Source organism: Pseudoliparis swirei, chromosome 5 (assembly GCF_029220125.1).
Source record: "Pseudoliparis swirei isolate HS2019 ecotype Mariana Trench chromosome 5, NWPU_hadal_v1, whole genome shotgun sequence".
In the NCBI taxonomy this organism is placed as follows: Eukaryota; Metazoa; Chordata; class Actinopteri; order Perciformes; family Liparidae; genus Pseudoliparis; species Pseudoliparis swirei.
The window spans coordinates 22,155,848-22,181,951 of NC_079392.1; the positions used below are offsets into that span (position 1 = coordinate 22,155,848).

The window sequence follows — 26,104 nt, forward strand, 5'->3', positions numbered from 1 at the left end:
TCATCCAGAGATACGTAGGATAGATTTATTTCACAGGCGTTGGTGACTGGCCCGTGATTGACAGGGTTTCATCGTTCTACCGGAAATTTCACAAAATGTTTCATCACAGGTTCATTACATTTTTTTCTCTCCGATTTTCTGCCTGAAAAGCAGGATAATAATGCAACATAAACTAAATCTGGAAAGCAAACAGAGCAATCAGCTGTCTGTTAGACTTTGACTGGATCATACTGGTCGCTGGCCTGTGCACCTCTTACAACACGAGTTACAGTGGAATACAGCTGCCAGCTGTGTTTTTCCTTTCTTTAAAAAAAAAAAAAGATTAAGGAATGGTAGGAATGTAGGGTGGGAGAGGTGAACACAACACAACGGCTCGAGACTCTTGTGTTTCTTGTTTAGTTTAAAAATCAAGACAGCTTGACTTGTTAGATACTTGGCCATTGAATGTCAACGTACATTATTTAATCTGAAACTATACATCATTGTCTCAACATCATCATAAACACACTAAATGTACATCTCGTCTCACTCCTATTCAAAGTCTCAATCAAATAATTTAAAAACATTTAGGAGGTAGAAAAACTATAACAAAAAGAGGCTCAACTTTGACTAAAATAATGGAAATGCCATTAAAAGCATGACTGTCTCAAGAAAACAGATTGCGGTAAATACTTAAAACCAAAATATGATTCATTGATCTAGAAATTATTTTTGGAGAGTTTTCCATAATAAATGAGCAGTCATAAAACTAAAAGGTTTAAAATCCATATTGTGCAGTCTTGCTTCATGCCTATTAATATTGCAGAAAACAAGCAGCAGTTCTTTAAAAAAAAGAAAAGTAAACACTATTTCACGAGCTGATTAAAAGCCATTTCTCTCATTTTATGAATGCACAAAGTCATACAGGGAGAACTGAGGTTTGAAACAAACTACAAATACAGAAGTTTGTAATCTCAGGGTGGGACTACAGCCTCCTCAACAGGGGTGGGGGGGGGGGGGGGCTGAGGCAAAGACTGATGCTGCCGCTCGGGGACGTCACAGTGCAGAGGGCGGCAGAGCAGCCAGGCTGTCCTTGTTGCCCTCCAGGAAGAGACTGCAGGCCGAAAAGGTGCTCGAAAAGCTGGAGGACAGACCGGCGATGTCTGTGGAGATGTAGGGGAGGACGCCCGGCGTGGCCTGGTTGTAGTAGGTGATCTGAAACAAAAAACACACAAACACGGGTCACATGGGGCAATTGCTTTGAAAGTGAATCGTTAGTGCGAGGGCGCAGTAACGGGCTCCCCCCCCCCACTTCTCATTTGGCCAACCTTGGTGACGGTGCTGGACTCTTCCAAGATGGTGAAGCCAGCACACAGCACCTCTCCCCTGGTGTAGTCCTCGGTGGGGAGGTGAGTGGGCAACGTGACAGAACGCAGAGCGATCAGATACGGGTCCCTGGGGAGGGGCGAACGAGGATAGCATCGTGAGACTTTATGAGCGAGCACGCGGGAAGCAGTAATGCAATAACTGGTTGCATAAAGAAAATGTAATACAAGCTGGAAAAGGGAAATCAATAAACAGTCAAAATGATGAAAATACAGCAGAGAAGTGGCAAACAAAATGAGCGGGTTGTTTATCGTGCTGTGCGTTACGACACCTGGCGTCACATGGCTTCCTCCTGGATGCCAGCAAGATAAAGTCCTGGCCTTTGCCCCCTTTGCTGACAGAGGGTGCGGCCACGCGGTAAAGGGTGTCTTCTTCATCTACCTGGGTGATCACCTCACACTCCCTGCAGAGGCCACACGGTAAAAAGTGTGTGAAAAAAATTAAAACATTCTAAAAAAAGATGTCGAAATCACATCTCACGCTGCCGTAATCATCAAAAAAGACAAACTAAATAGATTAAAGTAATCGCGTCACGACTGCAGCCTCACAATGGGAGCTCAATATGTGCAAACATGCCAATAGTTTTACAATTTTCATGCAGAAATAACACGGCGTATGAATTTAGCCTTGTGTTTTTAGGTTTGGTTGGTTGCTATGGTAATATGAATATGAATGTAAAAGGATACAGCAGGTGACGTTCTATATTTATCCCGCCGTCAAAAATCCAATGAAAAAGAGCAAACCCCCCCTTTTAATTGATCCTTATTCTTCATTGCTATAGACCTCAATTGTTGTCCTAAAATTGTTTTAAAAAAATGTACTAGTGATGCACTCTGTGACATGTACCTTAATTACCATGAAAACAAGCACTTTAATTTCGAGTCTCTCACCATCCTGCTGATGTAAATACTCACTAAAGCACCGAATGTATATTGATCTGCGGTTGAAACTAGTCCTTAGAAACACTCCATTCACACATGTTTGATTAACAGGTGCTTGTGGTTTTAGGAAAGTATAAACCATTTCAGTAATAACTGTATATTGCGATACATCTTTAAGATTTACATCCGCAGAAATTAGTGGGCCTGTTTTTTCTGTAATTCGTTGACGACGAGAACAACATTAGAATCACTCTTTGAGATTATGCTGCTGTTAAAGTAACGGCAAGCTGCCGTGCGCCAGACGGCGGCTCTCATACTGACTCATAGTGCCGGTCCCACTCCTTCCTCCTCCTCAGGTCTGACAGAAGGTGGAACGTCTGCTCTGCCGGTACGCTGACGTGCATCTCCACCTTGAAACACAGCACGTGGTTTTCCTCCAGTGTGTACAGTCTGACCTAAGAGGGGAGCAAATCCACCAAGAGGAGGTGGGCTCGACGTCTATAAATAGAATTTGTTCCAGTTATTCTAATGCGCGGGCACACATCGAGCTCGACTGCCATATTAACTGGTGCGCAGACAGGAGATTAGACATAATTCTATCGATTTTTAGGACGACTATATTCATAGACGGTTCTCTAAATCTTTGCCGCTGACTTTCAGCAGAAGTGATTTTAAAGTTGTTCTATTCTGCGTTGTTACATAATTCCATTAAAAGCAACATGGGCCTACTTCCAGGAGAGCCAGTGACTGTGCAGCTTGTCCAACACGATACAGATGAGAATGCCCGGCGGAGTCACAACAGCTGTGTCCATTTAACAAGTTATATCCTGTAGGATAATTTTTTTTAAAGCAATACCGACCTTGTTTTTCTCAAACGTTAGTACCCAGTTGTTTCTGGTATCCATTAGTTTCAGTGCCGATACATTATTGCAGCTCAGGTAAATCTAAAAAATAAAAACAGACAGAAAACTTGTCTGAATTTTTGAATACCGTGGCAATAAGACTCAGCGAGCATGAGGAATTCCATTTGGCAGAAATTGCAATACCTGGTTACTTGGATCCCACGGTACAGAAACGGGCACTTCAGTGTGGTGGCAGGAGATAATGTATTTCCTGTAAACAATGAGGGCACAGTGTCTTACATTCAGGGGCAGAAGGAAGCTCAGAGTACCTGATCACAACGTGAAGCTTTGCGTTCCCGCAATGAGCCAAATCCCGCGCTCGGTTATCAAATAGTGGAATAAAGATTAGACTGGAGGCCGGGTGTTTCTACAGTGGAACAATGCACTTATTATGCTCGACACCGACGTGTGCTCAGCTGCGATACGCTGCTCCGCCAAGTCATGTGCTGCTGCGGTCTACTGTAAATAATGGAGTCTGGAGCACAACACTGGACAAACAAAGCAATGGCGATAGAGTTCCTGCAATACGTCCAGTCAATAATACTGCAGTCATGCACCGTAATATGTTGCTGTTTTTTTAACGTTTTTCAATTAATGTTGAATCAAACCTGACAAAGAGATGGAGAGATGCGTATTAAAATCAACTTTTACAATGATAAAAATCGACGTATCTGCACTAAACCATGTTGGCCATCGATATTTCAGGAAGCTGTACAAAGAACAAAACGGCGATTTAATGGTAAATCCTGACCTATCAAGGCGAATCTTCTTTCTGGCAACAGCTTCCAGATAACGTCTTTTTCCATCCTGTAAAACCAAGTGTTGAAATCCTCAAATAAAGAGGCTTATTTTGTGATAACTTTGCTTTTTTGGGGGGGCTATACTGTACAATACATTATGGGCTCTTGGAAACTCACCACCGGTTCAGGTCGGATGCGCGGTAGCGTGCACTGCTTCCCGTCACCGCCCAGCACCTCAAACGTCATGAAAGCACTATTTATGTGGCGCAGCGGTTCTCCACCCTGGTAGGCCTCCACACACACTCCCACCTCCATGCTGGAGGACGTCATGTCGGCAGGTGCGTAGAGTCAGAAAGAGACGCGCGCACGCAGGCGTGCAGTAAACACACGCATCGTTAATCGAGTCGATGGACGCTTTGTTGTGTTGCTTTTATTAGAGTCGCTGTGCGATGACTCACCTGTGCTTGAACGTATTGTTAACAATGGCTTTCAGGACCAGTCGGTCACCAATGTGAGACGGGCCACGGAAATGGAACATGTCAATGCTCCTCAAGGTTGAGTGAGCGTTGCACAAGCGACTAGATCAAAAGATGAAAACGGAAAAGAGGAAGAGGTTTGTTTTGAACCGTGGTCTCATTTAAAATAGCCTCAGCAAAATTGGGATGCGTGAGGATTAATCTTATGCGTTTTCTTACCGCGAGTTTGATGAGAAGATGGATACCATTGTTACAGCTTTGCGTTAACTATGAAGCTACAGCCAGGTTTCTTAGCACAGCATAAAAACTGGAGATCGGGAGAACCAACTATCTGGGCTCTGTGCGGAAGTGAGAAAACACACCCACCTGCATCTCTAAAGCTCAACCAACCATTAGTTTTGTTCCATCTCTACAAAAACATACATATAATCAAACACTATTCATGGTGTTCTAGGGGTGTTTGTGTGGGACTACTTCTTGGAGTCTCATAGAGGAACACTTGTTAATTATGCACACATACTTGTGGCGAGTCTAATTCCGTTTCCAGTCTTCAAGCCAAGTCGACCGACTGCTGGCTGTAGTTTCACAATCGGCAAGCAGATATGACCATTGATTTTGATCTTTTCATCCAACTCAGCAGTAAAGCTATTAAGCACATTTTGAGAACTGTAAAACTATTTTAAAGCCGTTTTACGTCCAAGTTTAAATTAAACCTCAGGACACACCTCGCTGCAATTGTAGCCACATTCTCCATCCAGGCCATGATCTGGCCCCCAAAGGTGCTGACTTGATGGTTGGCATGTGGCGGAAGCACCAGCTCCACACTCTCCACCCGCGTCCGCTCTGCCGGCACAGCGTCCTGGTACTCCTGGCATTCTCCTGGTGAGGGACCATAACAACAACAACAACAACAAGCTACAGATCAATCCATTTTTTCAAATGTCTTGTTTTCAAGCCCCACGTCAACCGTCTGTACCCAGTTGAGCTGTGCTGCTGCTCAGTAGGTCTGTAATGGTCTCAGCATGGATGAGCCTCATCCTCCTCCGCTCTGCTGCAAGGCTGTACTCCATCTGCTCCATCTGTGTGCGAGGAAACACCTGCTTCAGCTGTACCTGTGTACACAGACCACATCGGGGATGTTGAACCAGCTTTAGTAAAATGCATCCCAGGGCTCATACACATTTTGACCAATGGATTTCCATGACCAAACATTTTGTGAAATCTTGGTAAAGTGAGAACATTTAGTATTTAAACTAATAGTGATAATTCCAAAGCATACAGCATATACTGCGTCAAATTAAATTTCCATGACTTTTCCAAAACTTTTTGGGAATTTTTTTTCCCCAATGATTTTTTCAGGCCTGGAAATAACCATTTTAAAATACCACGACTTTCCCAGGTTTTCCATGACCGTACGAACCCTGCGTGTCCCTTACCTTCCCCGCTTCAGTTCGTCTGGCGACGAAGGTCGCAAAAGCATGGCACACTTTCCACTGCCTGTCGGTGTACAGATCCTCACAATTCACCAATATGCCCACCTGGAAAGAAAAAAAAGAAGCAGCAAGTGTCACTTTTTTTGAACTAAAAACGTCCCGCACACTGGAATCAAAATGTCCACTAACCTCCATGCTGGACGTGAAGGCTCTGTTGACCTTTGCTATGATGTTGACGACCTTTCCCACCCTGGAGTCGACAGACATACGCTTTACTATCAACACGGAGCCGTGATTGCAGTATCAACACACTCTGGACCTCTCTGCTGTGAAACACGATGTTTAGATGGAGATACACCGACTGGCAGCGCAGCGTTCAAGTTAATACGTTACCCGATGGTGTGTTCAAAATGGATGTCGTCCACAGAAGCTGTGATACAGGAACAACCGGCATGTCTCTCAGCTGGCAGGAGAGAGATTAATAGTTAGACCAAGTGATCCAGCAGACAGAAAGCAACTCAGTGAAATGAGTTTATGGGCTGTGAATATGTGCGTCTCTAAAAAAGGCATCGAGTAATAATCTGTCACACAGACAGACTTCAACACAGTTTCTAATTTAAATAGATTTCATTTGTTGACAAAGCCCCAGCATATATTTATTCCCAGGTGTTATCTATTGCGCCTGGAGAGATATACCTGAATGTGTTGCAGTGGCCCATAATAAAAACACACTTCTACTTTTTATGGTGCGGTAGCAATCTCTTTAATAAATCTGGATAATTTAGGTCATGTTTAAAATTACACATGACTGAAGAGAGCCGTCCATATTGCCCACTTGAGTATGAAGCATAATCTGTTCAACAAAATAAATCTTCGCAAACAATTTGTCAAACTGGAACAAAGTGCTTCATTTTGGGGACTGTAGATAAGACTAGCATGGTTGAGTGTCGGTGAGTATTTAGTCGACCTCCCGATGAGGTCAAGACAAAAGCAAGACGGAGTCCAGATGAAATTATCGCCGAGTGCAACACTGAAACAGGCGAGCAACCGTCATTAAATGCTTCAGTACTGTACTAACCTGGACCCACGCTAAGCCTCAGACCCGCATGTTCCACCACTCTAGAGACCTGGGTTTAAAATCTTGGCTCCGGAACCACCGGCAAAAATTACTTTGAGTCATCAGAATTTAAATTGGCACTGTATGTCCACGACTTCCTGCCAGAACGCTTCAGTGGCCATTTTGAGTTATCCTCGGATAACCACGGTGCATGATCAGAATGTCAGTTGCACAAGTATGTTGAAGGCTTTATGATTTCAATAAGAGCGGTTATTATTTTTATTAATATTATTATTATGTTTTCGGTTTGGTCGTCAGCGGGACTACACAAAGACGACTGGCCCGATTTCCCTGAAAATGTATGGAAAGGTGACGCATGGGCCAGGGAAGAACCCATTGTATTTTGGAGCGGATATAAATTTTGGGGCTAATACACAATTGATTTGATCCTTTTGTTAACATCGTGTGAAAGAGCATTTGGCCTTGGCGGATATGTGCTCCTCTAGTTTTTTTGTTTGGTTTGTCAACAGGATTAAGGGAAAACTATCGGTGTGCATTTATATATATATATATACACAACACACATCTCCAGATTACATCGTTGGTAACACCTTGAGAAGCGGAGATGGAAGAAGACCTACAGAGAGTTTAAAAGTAACAAATCGAGATGTTTTCTGACGTTGTTCCTACCAGACAAGCAGGCGGTGGAGTCCATCCACTTCAGCAGTTGTCCAACGCTCAGCTCCCCGCAGTGATTGGCATGGCACGGCAGCACGATCTGACTCATCTTCAACTCCGTGGGGTTTCTGTACACTTCCTCAGCCTCCTGACAGAACAGAGGGTCCTGTGTGTCGCCCGCATCTCTCCCCTTCGACGTCATAGTCACAACTGCACAGACAGGAAACACAGGGAAATCTGTCACTCACAGTAATAAATAAATAAACAGTTTGGACCAGTGTTACATAAGACGCTTTCAGTAATCTGCATTATGTTGTTGCCTAAGGAATTGCCCAACATTTGTCCTTCAACTCAGGGATCAGGAAAAACCTGAGATGCCTCTGTGTGATTACAACCTTGCAACATTTTGTGGTAGGCCTCGAGAGAATGTCAGACTTCATGCAGGCTGGGATGTTTCACTGGAGCAGAGTCTGAAAACTATTTCAAGCCACATGTACAAAACTATTTTAAGGCATGCAGCTAAATAAGGTATTCAGGGAAACTATTTGCCGGATTGAAGAGTTTGCCCACCACTAATGCTCCAATGGGGAGCACACAGTGGTCACCTGTCTTTCCCGTTATCGTTGGCAGAAGCCGAAATGACCTTTACGTTTGACTTCAGGAGAAATGAGACAGACCACACCATTCGCAACACTTCTGTTACAAAAACAATACGGACTATACAGGCCTACTCTTCATTCTGGACAACAGGTCGTGGCAGTAAAGAAAACAACGCGTGTTTACACTGGAAACAAATTAAAATAACATGTTCAAATAGCTTACCTAATTTTATAGGTACAGCTGATGCTGAAGTAGAGATAAAGACCTTCACGTGTCAATGGACGGTCGGCCACTACACGTTAACGCCGACTAACGACTGCAGTGTGCTACACCTCTTCCCATTTCTCCCATTCCTCCACAACTTTATAAACACACACATGCAGGCACAAGCGACAGATTTGCTCAACCGTCTCGCCACTGGAGGGAGAGAGAGAGAAGAGGGAGGAGAGAGAGACCTTCCCCTGCAGTGGTCCACATCTTTAAGGTGGAACTGTAGTTACCTCATTGTGTGTCGTGTGGAGCATATTGTCCATACACTTATTCTAATAAAAACAACGATACAAACTATTTGGGATACTAGAAAAGCTGCTAACCGTGTTTTGTTCTTCATTTTTACATTTTTAATTTTTAAAAGCCTTCATTCAATATACGATTAATTGAATTCCGTATGAATTGTTTTAATGTCTTTCATACTCGCATACTCAAATTAAAGGCGCACCGAGTAAAAACAAATTAACAATGAAACTATGAAATAACCTTCATTAAATTACCTCGATATCATAACATGATACGATATCAACGTAGAAACGGTAAATTATATAAAGCACGTCAAGGCAGACCTTAAGACAAGACCGAGCTCTGATTGGCTGTCGGCCGCATCACTCGGGATTGGCCCCGCCTCTTCACCCCACGGACCAAGCTCGGTTGAGTCGTCGGGTTGAGGCGGAGTGCGGTTGGAGTGTGAGAGGGTCGCGGCCGCGATGATCTGACAGATGAAATAGCGAGGAAAAAAAAGAAAAGAAAGAGAAGGCGGTCGTCCTCCCACACAAAACAATGTTCCCCAAAGGCAAAGGCTCCCCGGTGCCGTCGGACGGCCAAGCACGAGAAAAGTAAGCGAAGAAACGTCTATTATTGTGTGTTTTTGCCTCGTAAATTGTTCCCTTCTCGCTCTCTGTTGTTCGCTGGACGGACGAGCGAGAGGCGATTTCCTCCTCCCGAGAATCGAATTGAATGAACCGCCTTGTCTGCTCGCCATTCCTCCCCTGAGCTGTGTTTCAGCTTTTTTTTTTTTGTATGTGTGTGTTGCTGTCTTTTCACACCTCCACCCCACGATTCCGAGTTCAGTTTGGTTTGTGTTTTTAACGTAATTAGTGCGGTTATTCGGTCGCGAGCGCCTACAGGAGAAAACAATAACATCTTCTCGCGAAACGGTACATTGTTTTCTCTGTTGCGCTTTTCGGATACGCTCCGTTTTATTTCCCCTCAGCCCCATCAGTGCCACCAGGATACTGTGCCCTAGCTAATACACTGCAGGCTGGTGTGCTGTGTGTGTGTGTGCTTTTTACATTATTTTTTTACGTTTCACCACACGATGTTAAATTACACTCCTTTGCTTTATCACTTTCTTTTAATCTTCTCTTTGCAGTGCATCGTCCCCAGGTTTTGGCATGGCTACACAGTCACCCATTACATTTTTTTGGCATAGGCTATTTGGCAGCCATTGTTCAGAGGCCCTGTGCCCGACTCTAGTCACTCAGTGTGGCCGTTGGAGGAGATTGAATCTGCTTGTTTGACGTTTATTTTTCTGCCAGTTGGAGATATTTCGTTAAATGAAACCTAAAATGAGTAATTTTTTTCTTCTTTTTCTTCCCCCACACAGGTTGGCTTTGTACGTCTACGAGTATTTGTTGCACATAGGAGCTCAGAAGTCTGCACAGACCTTTTTATCAGAGGTATGTAACATTATGGAGGAAAGTTCAACTATGTCCATTTAAAAAATAAATATTTAAACATTTCTCGAAATGTTTTTGCACATTATATTATTTTTTTCTTCTAATTGGCTAATTATTGAAATCCCCCTTGTACAAGATCCGATGGGAGAAAAACATAACACTTGGAGAACCCCCTGGATTCCTACATTCCTGGTGGTGGTAAGCGATTAATATTCACCGTCTCCCTGTTAACATGTCCGGGGGTTGTTTGTGTGTTTTTGCTTGCTTCATGACCTGTCTTGTCCACAGTGTATTCTGGGACTTGTATTGTGCTGCACCAGAGAGGAGAGAGTCATGTGACCACTCCAGCGAAGCGAAAGCCTTCCATGATTACGTGAGTAGTTCTTACATGGGAACTGTTGCACATATTTCTCTGTCTTTTGATAAAGAAGACAACAAGTCTGCTTTCAAAGGCTTAGAAGTGGTTTAAATAATGTGTCTCCGGCCTGGGTTTTGCAAAGAGTATGTTTTGTTTTCTTCCTTCGTTGGAGTTATCGGAGCAAAGTGCTCACAATCTCTGTTTGTCAACACTTGAATCCTGAACAAATCTCCCACATACCCCTCCAACAGGGATTCTTCTTCTTCAGGTTATCGTGATTTCTTTTAGCTCGAAGAAGGATCATGATTCAGCCTATAGTCGTCTCTATCAGATTTCTTCCCTATTTTTTTAATGTTCGGGGTTTACGTCATTTTCTCTTGCCCTCTGCTCCGTTGTAGCTGCCAAATGCAATTAAGGAATATCTTATTTTCTTTTCTTTTTTCCACTTCTGAATTTACGATCGGTCATCTTGCCCTGTCGGTGGGTCGAATGATGCGTCCGGCAGTGAGCTTTATAGGCTTCTGGGAAAATAATGCTGATGTCGACATGTCCTGAGTCAGACCTCTGGAGCGCTCTCCCCATATCCGTGCCACGCTCAAGCTCCCTGCCTCAGTTGTGAAGACCAGAAACTAATTTCTGTTCTGCACAACTTCTTCATACACAAACGGGGTTACCATGCTGCGCCCTGGAAAAAAAATAAAACACCGCTGACACATTTTCAGGTCATTGAAAACACAAATGACAGTCAAAGTACAATGTCCTGGAAAATATTGGTGTTGGAGTGAATGAGGGCTCACCCAGATCGGATAACATGGCCATATGAAAGGGCGTTGCTGCATTCAGGTTAATTTTAATGATGAAATGGTAGTTTATGGACAAGCGTGTTTTAAAATGAGCTCCTCTTCTTTTATGGTCGCCCATGCAGGTTGGATGCCATTACATAACGTGATTTCTTCCCTTGTTTTTAAACCGTTAAATACAACAACAACAATTAGTTCGCATGTAGCAATGGTTTCCAATGCATGTTGGGCATTGTTGAGAGAGTTGGTTAATACTCAATGGAAAGACGGGGTCAAAACGATGAGTGGGGACTCGATCGTGTATATCAGCCAAATATTGGCTTCCTTTGCTCGCATTTTCTCTTCAAAAGCGGCGTGAATGTAAAATGGAGCATAATGTGAAAGGACATGTTAAGTTTTGTAGCAGTGGCTCACAGTGGATGTGATTTAACCTTGTTGGTGACTCCATTTAACATTAATAATAAAGTATGCTGTGATGGGAGTCAGCGACAGGAGGCACAATTACAGGCTACTGTTTGTGTTTTTGGTGCTCAGACTATTCAGTTATTGGTGTTCAGGCAGCAATGGTTATTAGGGGGCTGTAGCTCAGTGGGGTTAGAGGGCCATCCTGCAACCCCAAGGTTGTCGGTTCGATCCCCGCTCTCCCCATTAGTTGCAAGTCGAAGTGTCCTTGAGCAAGGCACTGAACCCCCAGTTGCTTCCCGGGCGCATCACTGCAGCCCACTGCTCCTTAATAACTAAGGATGGGTTAAATGCAGAGAACTAATTTCCCCTTGGGGATTAATAAAAGTGTATATTATTATTATTATTATTATTATAATTCATAGGAAAACAAGGATGTGTCCGTGTGCGGCATGATTCCTGTCTGTCGTACCAACTAGATCATCTCAGAAAATGAAATGGAACCCGGACACGGATTGTTTGCCGTGTGGCAGCTGAAAGTACGGATGCCACATATTATCTGCCGTGTTTTTTTCTCACTGCAGATAATATGTTGCAATATATGTTGAATTTAAAAGAAGAAACGGCAGCGCATTGCTCTGCGTATGATAGCATTTCCATTTATTTTCAGGTTTTTGTGTGTGTTTTGCATCTTGATAATTTTTGCCATTTTAGAGAAAGTGCTTAATTGTTTCCAGCTTTGAGTCAGCGTAGAAACAAATTAAGAAAGCCTCCTGAGGATCAGAGAGTGCAAACTGCTGGTCGGTGGCTGCTGCTGTTCCCTTCCATGTGCTTCATCATGTAGCTGACGTAAATTAGATAAAAAGTGCTGTACAGGTTTTGCTGCGTCGGCACGGCCAAGGAAAGACATTAGGGATTAAGGAGTCCTCTCTGGATGGCCAATACACAGCTCAGTTTGTAGGTAGGTCGGTGATGAATCGAGACAGGAAGGGGTTAAATGGGGATGTTGGCCCTGCTCTGGTAGATAGGGTTGTCAGGGTAACAGGCCTCCTGATCTGGCAGGTGACCTGGGAGCAGGAGAGAGGCGACTGCGTGTCTCTGGCCTCTTAAGGAACCACCGTTCTTATTATTCTAAAACGCATGCAGGGTAAGGAGGGCCTTTCGGTGGAAAGCCCATCCTAATTCACAAAGCCTACTTCATAGTAATTACTGTTTGATTGATTGTGATTGCCTGCTTGGGTTGGGTGGTCTTATAAAGTGTCCCAGATGTCGTCTGTTTTGGGAAAATAGATGTGTAATAATATTAGCAGCTGAACTGATTTTTCTTATTTGTCTGCTGCTTCCCTCAGACCGGTTTTGAAAGATTCAACGGCACACAACACGATTGCAGCGTGTGTTTTTGACGGAGACAATTTTCATAACATGGAAACCATTAAGCAAATGAGGGAACAGAACAGGGAATCGTCGGTCTTTGCTGGGGAGCTTTGGGAATTTGTGTGCGGGTTGGCTCTCCCCGACATCTTGCGGTTGCTCTCCGCACCGATGTTCCTTCTCCTTGTGTGCATTTGTGGATGTTGGGGGTCAGACAATTGTGTGTGTGGACGGTACTAGTTCTTGGACCCTGTGCCTTTGTCTGTGTGTGGGGGAGGTGTTAGCTGCTCTGTTAGCCAGCGGGGTCGTAAAAACCCCGGTGTATTCACACTGACGGACCCTCCCCGAGGGGGGAGGGGGGGGGGGCGTCGCCATGGCGTCAGCGGCTGATTGATGGCTGTCACGGAGCTGAGGGGCAGATTGGAAAAAGGAAAAGGGGAGTGGCACCGTGGCATATGCCCAGCATCCACTTCCGCTGAGGGAATGAAACGAGGAGGAGGGGGGATGAGAAGTGGAAAGGACCTGCTAGAAGTAACCAGAGAAAGAAAGAGCATCCAGTGAGGATTCGGAGTGTGTTTTATGATGTTGATTGATGGTTACACATTTACAAGCTAAACATAGGCGCTGGTTTCTTTTGAGCGTCGGCTCCAGTGGAAGAAGTGAGGCCGTGAAGAGCTCACGGTGTCAGGAGCTGACATTTGGGTGGTCTGAGCTGCAGCCCAGCCACACAAAACCCGAATCAATCCCTCCTTCATCCCTTTTTTTAAATCTCACTTTTTTTTATTTTGTCATCTCTCCGAGTATACACGGTTGCCTCGGTCAACCCCTTGGTCATCTTCACCCTGCTCCCCCTTTCCTTCTCTCTCTCTCTCCCCCTCTATATTACCCTCTCCCCCTCTCTCTTTGTTTTTGTAAAAAAGCGCACGAGCACATCCGCTGGCGCTCCGGCCTTTTGTAACCTCCTTCAGTGATTCGAGAATCCAAGGGAAATGTGTTTGGCTTGGATTGCTTGTGTGCTCCTAACTACACACACACACACGCGCACGTACACGCTGAATCGTGTCAGGGTGGGGGGTAGTCTGTACCAAAAGAGGTCCCCTGGGAAATTGTATGGAAGGCCCCAGACAAGAGCTTCATAGCCCGGGGCAGGGCTGAGACATCTGCCCCTTTCCTGTACCAGATAGTCTGTGGACAGACGTGGCTCGTTTTTTTTTCTTCTTCTAAAGGAAAGCAGCATCAGGCTATTTGAGACGGTCCAGCAAGCACAGCTGTGAACTTTAGTTAGACATGATGAAGATTTAACATAACATTGAACGTTGCTTTTCAGTGTCTGACTCCGACAGAGCCGGATTGTTGACGTTGTTTTATGACTCACTGCCCTAAACGCAGCTTTGTTTGACTTCATTATTTCTTGGCAGGCCTCATTCGGGGAATGGGCTACTTAAGGTTAGAGGAACAAAACGCGTTGCCGCTTGTTTCGCTGTAAAGGGACCAGACAATTTGGTGCTATGACCGTATAACACTCCACTATGAAACTAGACACCGTAGATCAACCTTTATCTATAATGAACAGAGCAACTCCTTCCTCCAGTGGCAACAGGAATGTTTTTCGTTGGTTAATGACAACACATTTTCCTTTTTAGATGACGAATGTACGACTGATGTCCCGCAGGAGTGGCAAATCAGGAGCTGCTCAAATGCGATCAGAATGAGGATGAATGTCTTTACAGATGAGCTGCAATCGAAGCATTCAACACAACAATCAACTTAATGTCACGGGGAAATTACTCGGAACACAAAATGGTGAAGCCTAACGTTATTGGCTCGTTAGTTATTTTACAACCTACGAATTAAAATAGAGGATACACACCCTTCTATACCTAAAACATGGATTAAATCCCCTCAGGTTTATGCTGCGATGGTTGTCGCCTTTTCACATGCAGATGGTTGTTTTCCTATATTTATTTATTTACTTACGATTATTTACCCTGCTGATCATTTTAGTATTTAATCTATTTGATATTATTGCTTGCCAGTCTACATAAATGCATGTAAATCGATAATAACCTGTGAACACTGTTGCATTTCTCCAGCCAAATATTCTAGTTTTGTGATCTCTTTGATTCCTGGTTGTTTGTGAGCGCATCTCTAATGAGATCCCCGCCCGATGTCATCCGTCACGTTTCATTAAGCTGTTCAGCGTTTGGAGAATATTATTTCTCTCCTCAACCTCCTAAAAGTCCTCCTACTCGTAACAGTGAGTTCTCTTTTGGGCTAAGAAGCTTTCTGAATATCTTTTCTCGTTACCCGGATCTTGTCCGAACAAGTCTTAAAAAAACGTCACGATTCTTTAAATAACTACTGCATCCCCGTGGACTCGCAACATCACGTCCTCCTCTCTTTGTAATACACCCACGTCATTGTGGGATTCATTCAGTATTTACTCCTGGTTTTATTGAATTGTCCCTGACCGTATGATCTCAATGTTTTTAGTGTCATAAACAATAAAGCGGCATGTAATCGTACAAAATGGTGATAACAATGAGCCTGTAGCTCGAGCTAACATGCCTCCCAACGTGTTTCATAGAGGTCTGATTGGTTATCCTCACAAAGAAACGAGCAAGCATGGCACACGTACATGCCCATCACTGCTGTTTAAAAAAACAATTATTAGTAATAATTACACTTTATGTGCTTCTAAAATGCTTTTTGATTCAATGAATGGTGAAAAAAAACGTTCTCGTAAAAACTAACTCGGAGTCCTTAAGTAAACCTGTCGGGCTATGCAGGTGAGATGGAGTAATTGCTGGGTGAGTCCTTCCAAGTCCTGAACCGGCCGGATGGAATCTTCACTTTCATGTGGATCACTTTACTTGGCAGTTAAATTCTTGCAAAACAGGTAGTGTTTCATGTATGCAGATGATTTGGTTTTTTTCTTTTCTTCACACACTGCTGTTCTTAACAGTTGTTAAGTATATATACTTCCAATACAGTGCAGATTTTGACATAAGATTAAATGACTAAAGGATATGTATTTAATGATACTTCGACGCTCGAGGTGACTAATAAAAAGCTTTTAAAAAGGTACAAACTGTCATCTCTAAGAAAGCACTATTTCTTCTGTCTTTGGTAAAAAAAACATCCAGTTCACCAAACATGTACATGCCGCTCACACCCCAGTGCGAAGTTTTATGGTTTTCTCTGTATTTTAGCTATTTTTAGGTTTAAGTGGGCGCTTAACAGAATTTGAGTGAGTCACTGCAGGTCTTTAAACATCGAAACGTCTTGAACACTGAAAATTAAGTCAACTTTGAAATTCAAAGTTTGAATCTTAATTCAAATGTTTTCATCCAAAAGATTTACCAAATTCTGAGTTGAGTGTAACTGGTGGGCGAGGAAGGACAAATTTGGTCTCGCGGAGCAACTGAAATCTCCAGAAAATGTCTTTTCCCACACGGTTAGAGCAGAATATTCCAGTAAAGAAACTGGCTTGGCCGGCTGCGCCCTTGGTGGTGGTGCCCGGTGAGATGTGCCTTCTCTCTGCGGCCTCACTTCTCTCCCTGCTGAGGTATTTCACAGTGACCCTGCAGTGGCAGCCTGAGCAGATATAATTAGGGAAGGAGCAGTCGATTCCAGGGAGTGTGTTTGCTATTGACCAGTGGTGTCTGTAGCTCTGGACTGTGTGTGTGTGTGTGCTGGTGCATCCATATACATACCTGCAAACTTGTCACCTTTCGGCGAAATTCGCCGTTTTGAAATCAAAATAGGTCATCCACGTGAATAGTGTAGATCCGAAGAGTTTTTGTTTTGGGGTGTGGGGGGCGGGGGGGGGGGGTGTAAATTGGACGGCCGGCGTTTATGAGATTGGCGTGAGACACGGAGAACATGCGATGTGGTGATCTTCGCAATAAAATATCTTTGATGGGACACGTCGAAGGAACAGGCTCCTGGAACAGAATCATGGAACAGGAACACACTCATGGACAGAATCATGAACAGAATCATGGAACAGACTCAAAGCATCGCAGAGCACACAAGTAAAAACATTTTTTTTTTAAAGGAAGTTGGTTCATGAATGACTTTAACCATACTATATATAATGATAATGTAAAGTTGTTATTACGATTATTAGGGCCCGATCACTGAATTATTCAGAGGACCTTTTTTTCTTAAAATATTTGTTGTTATTATTTCAATTTGCAGTCAGAACAATCAAAAGACCGTAGTTATAAAATCTTTGAAGTGTCATCAAACAACGTGGATGTGGTGTGGAGACAACCCCCCCCCCCCCCCGTTGTCACCTTTTCCACCCGTCATGAGTTTGCAGGCATGCATATATTAATATCCTAATATTCATTGCTTCTCTGCGCAACACCAACACAATAACAAGAGCGAGCTACGCATTCAGAAAAGGGACCGGAGGAGCTTCTCTCGTTCTTAAGCAGTTTTCTGGAAGCTCCGCCTCGCAGCCTGAAGACATTAGCCCATCTCGGATTGCCTCGGCTACGGCGGAGAACAACTCGGTCAATTAGCAGCGTGTGACCGAAGCAAATGGCACATTAGCGAATTAGGGCTGCGGTTTGAAGCAGGATATCGGCCCAGTGAGCCCCTGCTGTGTAGCAGCACTTTCGAGCCACTGACTCGGTGAATCCCAACTGATACTTATCTGGATCAACCGGGTACAGACGCCTCATTACCCCATTAGCGCCGCTTGCATACAGTCCATCCACAAAGGATTGCGGCTCCACAGAATCCATGTTGGATCCATTTCTTTCTCTTTTTAGATTAGTTGATGCTGCGTTAAATTGTGTTTTTTTAAAATAATAATTTAATGGAGATGAAGGCTGGTCAAATAACACAATAACCCTTTCAGACGGTTCTTACGGTCATGGAAAACCTGGAAAAGACATGGAAATTTAAAATGGGTATTTCCAGGCTGGGAAAAGTCCTTAAAAACTGTAATCACAAAAGTTATGGAAATTTGTTATATTCACATCATTCATTTACGCTCAGTTTGAAATAATTAATATGTTTTTAAAAGCAAATAACGCGACATAAAATTGCTGTGGCCGCCATAGCAACCAACAGTAGCTCAGGGATAATCCACTATCATGTATGCACTGAGATTTCACAAAATGTTTGGTCATGGAAATTTGGTTTTAAGTCATCGAAAAATCATTTGAAATCCATTGGTCAAAATATGTATGAGGCCTGCGTCTCAGATTGACAGCCAAACTGGTTTAGCCGAACCTCGGGTTTGCCTCCTTGACTCCTATTTCCTTGTACAATACTGGGATCACTTTTCAGGCAACACCGGTAATTTTCACTATTCACACAAGCATTACTTTCAGGAACATTTCCGTCTTGCGCCCCATTCCACGCGCAATTTGGGTACGGCAAAGCCCACCAGATGGCAGTGATGCATTAATTAGGCTATTCCACCTCCATAAAAGTGAACCGAAGAAGAAAATGGCAGAATGTATGTGTACACTGCGGAAAAGGCCTCTTATCATTTTCGGTAAATATGGTGGTTGATGTGCTTCTTTATTTTTTTTGTCCAGCGCTTATTTTATTACAGTGTATTTACTATGAAACAAATTTTCGAGAAAAGGGAAAGCATTAACGTCACTGCTACACTGTAAGATCTTCTGTGGACTTGAATAGATTCTCAGCATTGTCTTGTGATTGGTCGCCCCATGTGAAACGTGATTGTTTTAGTGCTTGACCCTGCAGTGTTTCTACTTTCATTCACAACACAGCTTCATCACAGAAATATTACTGGGCCTCGAGGCGGGGAAATTGGCGTCGCAGATTCCCCTGAATAGCGATCCCTGCTCCCATTGGCACATGACGTGTGTGAAAGGGCACTTTCAGAACATCAGTTTCTCAGATGTGCTCTTCCAGCTGTTCCAAGAACCTCATCCATATAGGGATGACATATCATTTCCAACAATATCGGCACGTCTGCGCGTTAAAGTTCCACGTGTGTACTGATGATCTTTTGCATCTTCCTTTTTTCTTTTCTTCTTAGAGCGCGGCAGCAGCCCCCAGTCCTGTGATGGGAGCGATGCCCCCCAGTGAGGGCAAGCCGGGAGGACCCATGCCACCCGGCTTTTTCCAGGTCAGCGAATTCACCACACCGAAACTGTGTCTTCCCGCTAGGAACGCCCCTAAATCAACTGGCGGCGCTCGATGAATCACCTCCTTAATAAATAATCAACATTTTCATAAATTGGTATCCTGTGGATGGACAAATTATTTAATGAACTGATCGTTTTCCTCGCTGCACATCTGCGGGCTCCCGCTTTGTAAAATGCCGTCAGGGCTTTGTGGATCTGTGGGTCTCCACGCTGGTGTGTCTAAAACCGCGTTGGTCTTTTAGTTTCGCTCCGCCGTGCTCTGGGAACTTGTAGTAAACATCATAGACGTTCTGTCTGCCCGGGCTCCTCCGGTGCTGTAAACAGGCAGGCGTGGCCTGGCCATTTTCCCTAATGGAGAGATCGAAAGGTGCAGCACCTACCGAAAATCAATAGCTCACGAGGATAAACCCGTGGCAGACAACTGTATGCAACCGGCTCTAAGAGGTGACGTATACGATTGCGATGTTGCTCCGCCTCGACGGGATCAACCTCGGATAAATCCACCAGATTATTTCGTCCTGGGAGCCACAAAGACGGCACTCGTTCCGTCATCACGTTAATATCGGGAAAGTGCATTTTGACGTTGACACATGAACTCGCTCACACGCACTTTCCATATCAGAATCCATTGGAGGGATCTCAATTAGACCCCTCGGTCTGTCAGATCAGCAACATTAGCGACACAGTGCCGGTGTTTTGTGTTGTACAGCTAATTGCATAGAGCTTAATTGACACTGTTAATTCCGGGAAATTAGCACTGATGACATGCTGCATGCAGCAGGCTTCTTGATGACTTGACTGACAGGCGAAAGAGCCCCACATCCACTCCATCTCTCTGTCTCTTTTCCCTCATTCAAGGCTCAATCATTTGCTTGCTCCTCTCTGCCGCCGTCTCTCTTTTTGGTCCATGGAAATGGGCATCTTATTTTTGGAAAAGAATTTGCGCCACACTTCTTGCATTCCAACTGTCCACTGCCCTGCCGTAACCCCGCTTCTCTCTTTCTGCCCCTCTTCTGTCACTTCTGTTTCTCGTTCCCCCTTTTTCTCTCTGTCTCCATCCTCCCCTCTCTCTTCCTTCTTGCTTCTCTTAATGTGTGCAACGCTACAGGGTCCTGCTGGTGCCCAGGGCTCTCCTCACCCCCAGCCTCCTCCCGCTAACAGTATGATGGGACCTCACAGTCAGGTAACACTCCCTCTCCCCCTTTCTCTCTCTCTTTATTTTTTTTGTTCCCGTTTTTTACGCCTGTGGTCATTTGGGAACGCCGGTTCTCAGTGCTGATGCTTCATGCATCCGTCTCGGCTTCCTGCTTTATGCTGCTTTCGGCATTCACGCAAATGAGAGAAATGAGAAATGACGCAGTCACACATTTTTGAGAGACGTGTGTCTCATTTTCTTCTTGGAATCTCATGGAGCGTCGTTGTATCTGTTGTAGTCCTTCATGTCGCCTCGCTTCCCCGGAGGCCCAAGAGGTCCCCCCATCAGGATGCCCAACCAGGTAGAGCTTTCACACGCACACACACACACACACCATGGGTGCAGAATACGTAACGCACGTTTAAAAGCGTCATTGAGTCTTTGTGTTGTTTCCTCCCCGGCAGCCACCAGGCGGAGGACCGGGTCCTCATCCCATGCTGCCCAACATGGACCCAACACGGCCTCAGGGTGCGCCTCAGTGCTGCGTTTCAACGAACACCAAATGTAGATTCCACTTCACTCTAATTCTTGCCTCCCTTCATTGGTTGCCAGTTAAATTCAGATGTTTTTTTAAGATTCTTTTAACAACTCTTGAGGTTCAATTTAGTTTGGCCCCCCTTTTTTATTACTGATCTTTTTGAACCCGGTATGCTTCAAGTCCTAACCTCTTATCCTCAAGCCCACAGTCGCTAGTGGCTGGGGACTGAGGGGGACCTATGCTCTGGAATTATATTCCTGGTGAGATTAGGCTTGCCAGCACGTTACCTGTTTTTAAATGATTGCCTACAACTTGTTTTTACGAAGGCTTCTTCTTTACGCCTGATCTTCACCTTTTTGCATTGTTTGATTCTTGTTTTGTTTTTATCATTGTAACTTTATTGCATATGGTTACTGCTGTTTTTAGTTGTTTTATTGTCGGGTATATAATAAAGCAATTATTATGAATTATTATTCACTCAAACTACTACACATTAGAGAAATGATTGCTTCATACACATTCCCTTTTTTCCCTCCAGGCCATCCTAACTTGGGGCCAATGCAGAGAATGAGCGGCCCTCGAGGCATGGGACCAATGGGGCCCGGCCCTCAGGTAGGCTATTGTACTAAAATATATATATATATATCACCACTGCCTTGATGACCAGTCATTGCCTGGTCTGTAGATCAAATCCAAACCAAAGTTATGTTAATGGTATCAGTGGTTTTCATGGATTTCTCTCTCTCATACTGCACCCTGACTTTCAAAGACAATGATTTTTGTTTGCGTCTCAGAACTTTGGTGGCGGGATGAGGCCTCCACACAACTCCGTGGGTCCTGGTATGCCGGGAGCGAACATGTGAGCCTTTTATTTACGTGTAAATATATTCTTTGGCATGTCTTTTAACCTCATTGCAACATCTCACTAAAATGTATTTCATTATTTACCATGTAGGGGCCCAGGGACTGGTCGGCCATGGCCCAATCCCAACAATGCCAACTCTGTGAGTACTAACACACCAACGCACACATGCACCCAGAGAAATGCTGCTTCACATTTCAGTTCAATTTCCTCTCCGAGCTGCAGAGGTGTAATGTGCTCCACGGTTCCAGGCTGGGATGTAATTGCAGTATTATATGTCACGGTTTCCACAGGCAGTTGGACAGACCGCCGTAATGGCATTAGGATGATCAAATGATGAATGATGACGTTTTGAGGTATCGAAAAAGGGTTTGCACTCACCCGTTTCTGGTCTGTAATGTGTGTGTTTTTGGTTTCAGATGCCTTACTCATCACCCTCTCCCGGTGCATACGGGGTGAGAACACATCCTGGCATCTTAACGTTCACATAGTATATGATGGAACATATTGCTTTCATTTGTTTTGGCATAATTATGTTAAATTGGAATCGTTCTCTCTTTTCTGCGTTTCTATCTTTTGGCATATAGGGTGCATCTGGAGGTGGGGGGCCCCCAGGAACTCCCATCATGCCCAGCCCTGCAGGTTAGTGCTTCCCGGACCCCAAGCTGTTCGTCATTCCCCTTTTCACAAACTATCCTGTGCCACTTATATGTATCATTTCATACTTTTTACAGACTCAAACAACTCTGGTGACAATTTGTACACCATGATCAACACTGGACCCGGCAACCGAAATAATGTAAGTTCTGGTTCATCGTTCTCTTCTGCTCTGCGAGTGGATTTCGAGAGGAGAAGTGCGATTAGTACACTTAAAAAATGGACAGAGGACAACAATTAAGTGGCTGAGGGAGACAGTGTGTTGAGAGATTGTACCAGTAACTAAACCCCACATGATTCTGCTATTCTACATTTATGTCATCACTGAAGTACAAAAGGGCTGACAGACGATCTCAGTTGTTTCTTGCTAAATTAGGGAAATTCTTCTGTGGATGATGAGTTACCAAACGGTGGTTTGAAATAAAATTTTACTCTGGAATAAGATAAGATAATCCTTTATTCGTCCCACAGTGGGGACATTTCAGGATCACAGCAGCGGGTGCACATTAGAGCATTAATAAAAATAAAACACAATCACAATACTGAATACGAAGACTAAAATACTAAATACAGAGGAAACTAAATATATGCACAAGGCAGTGTCCAAAGTGAATTTCCAGCAGGTTAAAGTTTCCAGGAAAATAAATCTATATATATTTCATATATTTGCACATATTTCATATGTGATGTGGACTTGAATCTTTCTCACAGATGGATATAGGATGTTGGATCTGGTTGCTTTCAGACGGAGCAATACGCACGTCAACCTGAGCTACATCACATTTTCATGGTTTAGTACAGGGTTTTTTTATAAGGCAGATTCCACTTTTATCACACAAACAGAGCTGGCCTGCATGGAAATCACTTTACTGACACGCCGTACTAAAGCACATTTCTATCCATCCAGGAATGTAGAGAACCTATGTCTTTGGGACAACACTGCACTTGTTACACTGGTTCCATCTGTGTGTTTTTGATGCGGCAGGCTTATGTTTTAATCTCTTTTTTTTAACTGAAATGATCCGAATGCGGACATTTCAGTTTAAATACGAACTGACGTTCACAGAAGCGTAAATAATTAATTTTTTTAAGCCACTTTTTTTATTTTGAACCTGCTTGGCTGTTGTTGAGACGTGGATAGTGAGTCCATGCTGTCCCGTTTCCCCTCTAGTTCCCTATGGGCCCCGGCTCTGATGGACCCCTGGGAGCCATGGCCGGGATGGAACCACACCACATGAACGGGTCACTAGGTAACACCGCTTTCTACCAACGACACAGACGTGTTCTGGCTGCTTTAAAAGGATGTGAGAATATAGTCTCCCTTTCTTATGGTCATAGTATACAAACGTTTGTTCTTCATATTGTTTCATTCTTAGGCTCTGGTGATTTGGATGGAATGAACAAGGTAAATATTTTAACCACGTAGAGATTTATTTAGCATTTCAGAGCTTGAATAAATCATGAATAAAGTTAAATGTTATAAAGATATACATATGTATGTGTGTATATATATATCTTTCTTTTTATATATATATATATATAACCCTGCAACCGCAGGGTTGTGGGTTCGATCCCCGCTCTCCCCATTAGTTGCAAGTCGAAGTGTCCTTGAGCAAGGCACTGAACCCCCAGTTGCTTCCCGGGCGCTTCACCGCAGCCCACTGCTCCTTAATAACTAAGGATGGGTTAAATGCAGAGAACTAATTTCCCCTTGGGGATTAATAAAAGTGTATATTCTATATATATATAAATAACAAGAATAAACGTTGTGAACACTTTGTTTCCAGAATTCCCCAAACAATTTAAGTGGCATTAGCAATCCTCCCGGCACCCCGAGGGATGACGGGGAGCTGAGTGGAAACTTCCTCCACTCTTTTCAGAGCGAGAACGTGAGTCTGCCTTCTTGCCACCGTCATAGTGCTTTGATGAAGCCGAGCGCCCGTTGACCGCACCGAAACGCCACGGTCACGGCACGTTAACTCACTGACTCCAGTAGCAGCGCAAAGAGCTGGCTGCGTGTCTGACCAATGAGAACTTACTAGGAGAAAGGCGTGTTTTTTAATCCTCTCTTCTTCTGTCTGTGCCTCCACAGTACTCTCCAACCATGACCATGAGTGTGTGACCTCCCCTCCACCCCCTCCCAGCATTATTTGCCATCATTCCGAGGATCTGGACTCACCATATAGGACACGGCCAAACACATCAGCACCGAATCAGGGACAGGCGCCATTTTTGGTTCCACGCTAACGCCAGAATGCTGATCGGAGGGGGAAACAACCGAATCTAAATGGCTGGCGACTACTGCTCCTTGCTCAAAAATGAAGGACAATTTCTCCCATTTATCACAACCCCCCCCAAGTGTGACGAAAACCAGCTACTGAAATGCATACATGACACGTTTTATGTTTTTTGCAGAGCGCCCATAATCCCCCTCGGCCCCTCTCAACCCTAGAGCGAAGAGATACAGAGAGAGAGTGAAAAAAAAAAAAACATGGTTGAAGTTGACCTCTTGTACTTTTAATTTTTAATTTTTTGCTTTGTGGTGCAAGATGTGCAGGAAATGTCTCCGCTTTTGGTCCCTTAAAACACTGGAGAGTGTGCATATGCATTGTGAGCTTGGAACGTCTTTGTCTTTGTCGTTTTACTTCTCGCCATGCGTACCGTGTCACAGTTTGACATAGGATTCAGAATTTGCCTTTTACTCTGGCCACTTTTATGAATAACGTACTATCCTACCCAATGTCCTCCCTTCTATTTAAAGATGTTTGTGTCCGTGGGGGGAGGGGAGACTTGAAAGATTACGGCTTTTTATCGCGACGACCTTTCGCGGGATCCAAGTGCTCAGAGGGTCCTCACAATGTCCGATTCGTCCCGTTTGATCCATTTCCAGTCTTATCGTCGACAGCGGTGCGATTCTGCGCTCTTGGCTGTTTTTAAAATTATTTTTTCTTTAAACGGTCGCATTCCTTCGTGGGGGGGGGGGACCCAGACTTCGGCATAAGAAGCGAGCGCATGAATGCTGAGAATCTTGTGTACAACATACTACCTAGTGCTGCTCTTCTCTCTGTGGACGCCGGCTTTACGATGCGGTGTGTATCTCTTTACCCGTCTGTGCTTAACACCCTGTGCTCCCCGTCGTCGTAGCCTTCCCGTGTTCTCTCCAGTCGCGTTGATCGACGATGAACTGGCGGCGAACGAGCGGCCCATCTGAACCTCTCGTACGCATCGGTCGTTCACGCTTCCCTCCCGTGTCATCGGTCGCCCCCCTCCTCCTTCCCCCTCACACATTTTTTTTTATATTTTGATACGATCTTTGACTACATATATTGCCCCAGTTATTCAGTTAGTCAAAGCTTTCTAAACCAATTCTAGTAGACATCATTATAAACTTAGCAGCAGTCTTGTAAATGTGATGAGAATTATTTCTTTTTTTTCTTTCTCTCCTGTGAACATGACGCATTATACACATCTGTTTCTATGTTGCCTTTATTTGCTGATATTTTTTTATTTCAAATTGAGGAAAGATTGCTTGTTAATATAATTTTACAATAACTTAACTACTATGTGTCGGCTGTTTTTTTAAATTTATTTATTGTGCCTGAACGTGGATTCGTGTCACATTTTTAATTTAGGAGTAACAAGAATGATGCCACTGAAGCTGTGGACATGACTGGGGATGTTTAATGGACGCTTAAGTTACACATGTGCAAAGCATTTAAATGATGGCCCACACACACACACACACACACACACCCGT

At 44.1% G+C, this 26,104-nt stretch overlaps 2 protein-coding genes across 7 annotated transcripts; one reads left to right on the forward strand and one right to left on the reverse strand.

Annotated features, from left to right (window-relative positions):
• Window positions 1-373: 373 nt before the first annotated feature.
• acot11b (acyl-CoA thioesterase 11b) lies at window positions 374-8,527 on the reverse strand. Of its 3 annotated transcripts, none has more exons than XM_056414312.1 (16): window positions 8,355-8,527; window positions 7,545-7,742; window positions 6,191-6,260; window positions 5,987-6,047; window positions 5,801-5,902; window positions 5,341-5,443; window positions 5,090-5,243; window positions 4,347-4,466; window positions 4,066-4,204; window positions 3,900-3,955; window positions 3,293-3,359; window positions 3,107-3,190; window positions 2,568-2,701; window positions 1,637-1,768; window positions 1,308-1,434; window positions 374-1,194 (listed from the first exon to the last, which is right to left on the reverse strand). In XM_056414312.1, the coding sequence occupies exons 2-16, from the start codon at window positions 7,732-7,734 to the stop codon at window positions 1,036-1,038; spliced, it is 1,698 nt and encodes a 565-aa protein (XP_056270287.1). In that variant the 5' UTR covers window positions 7,735-7,742; window positions 8,355-8,527; the 3' UTR covers window positions 374-1,035. The 3 variants fall into 3 exon arrangements, with proteins under 3 accessions (XP_056270287.1, XP_056270289.1, XP_056270286.1); XM_056414314.1 differs by having other exon boundaries at window positions 2,568-2,656; window positions 5,341-5,476; XM_056414311.1 differs by having other exon boundaries at window positions 5,341-5,476.
• Window positions 8,528-9,080: 553 nt separating this feature from the next.
• On the forward strand, window positions 9,081-25,904 carry ssbp3b (single stranded DNA binding protein 3b). Of its 4 annotated transcripts, none has more exons than XM_056414325.1 (18): window positions 9,081-9,241; window positions 10,012-10,084; window positions 10,221-10,282; window positions 10,373-10,457; window positions 19,047-19,136; window positions 20,264-20,338; window positions 20,589-20,651; window positions 20,755-20,854; window positions 21,367-21,440; window positions 21,623-21,687; window positions 21,784-21,832; window positions 22,110-22,145; window positions 22,278-22,332; window positions 22,425-22,489; window positions 23,519-23,597; window positions 23,724-23,752; window positions 24,135-24,236; window positions 24,440-25,904. In XM_056414325.1, exons 1-18 carry the CDS (start codon window positions 9,186-9,188, stop codon window positions 24,467-24,469), a joined length of 1,188 nt encoding a protein of 395 aa, XP_056270300.1. In that variant the 5' UTR covers window positions 9,081-9,185; the 3' UTR covers window positions 24,470-25,904. The 4 variants fall into 4 exon arrangements, with proteins under 4 accessions (XP_056270300.1, XP_056270301.1, XP_056270302.1 ...); XM_056414326.1 differs by having other exon boundaries at window positions 20,755-20,818; XM_056414327.1 differs by lacking the exon at window positions 20,264-20,338.
• The last annotated feature ends 200 nt before the right edge of the window (window positions 25,905-26,104 follow it).

Coding starts and splice junctions, on each gene's coding strand:
- ssbp3b (XM_056414325.1), top strand. CDS start 9,186: ATGTTCCCCAAAGGCAAAGGCTCCCCGGTGCCGTCGGACGGCCAAGCA. Junction 19,137..20,263: donor TGCCACCCGGCTTTTTCCAG/GTCAGCGAATTC, acceptor GCAACGCTACAG/GGTCCTGCTGGTGCCCAGGG. Junction 21,833..22,109: donor ATCCCAACAATGCCAACTCT/GTGAGTACTAAC, acceptor TTTTGGTTTCAG/ATGCCTTACTCATCACCCTC.
- acot11b (XM_056414311.1), bottom strand. CDS start 7,734: ATGACGTCGAAGGGGAGAGATGCGGGCGACACACAGGACCCTCTGTTC. Junction 6,048..6,190: donor CATTTTGAACACACCATCGG/GTAACGTATTAA, acceptor TGTCGACTCCAG/GGTGGGAAAGGTCGTCAACA. Junction 3,956..4,065: donor GCATCCGACCTGAACCGGTG/GTGAGTTTCCAA, acceptor TTGGTTTTACAG/GATGGAAAAAGACGTTATCT.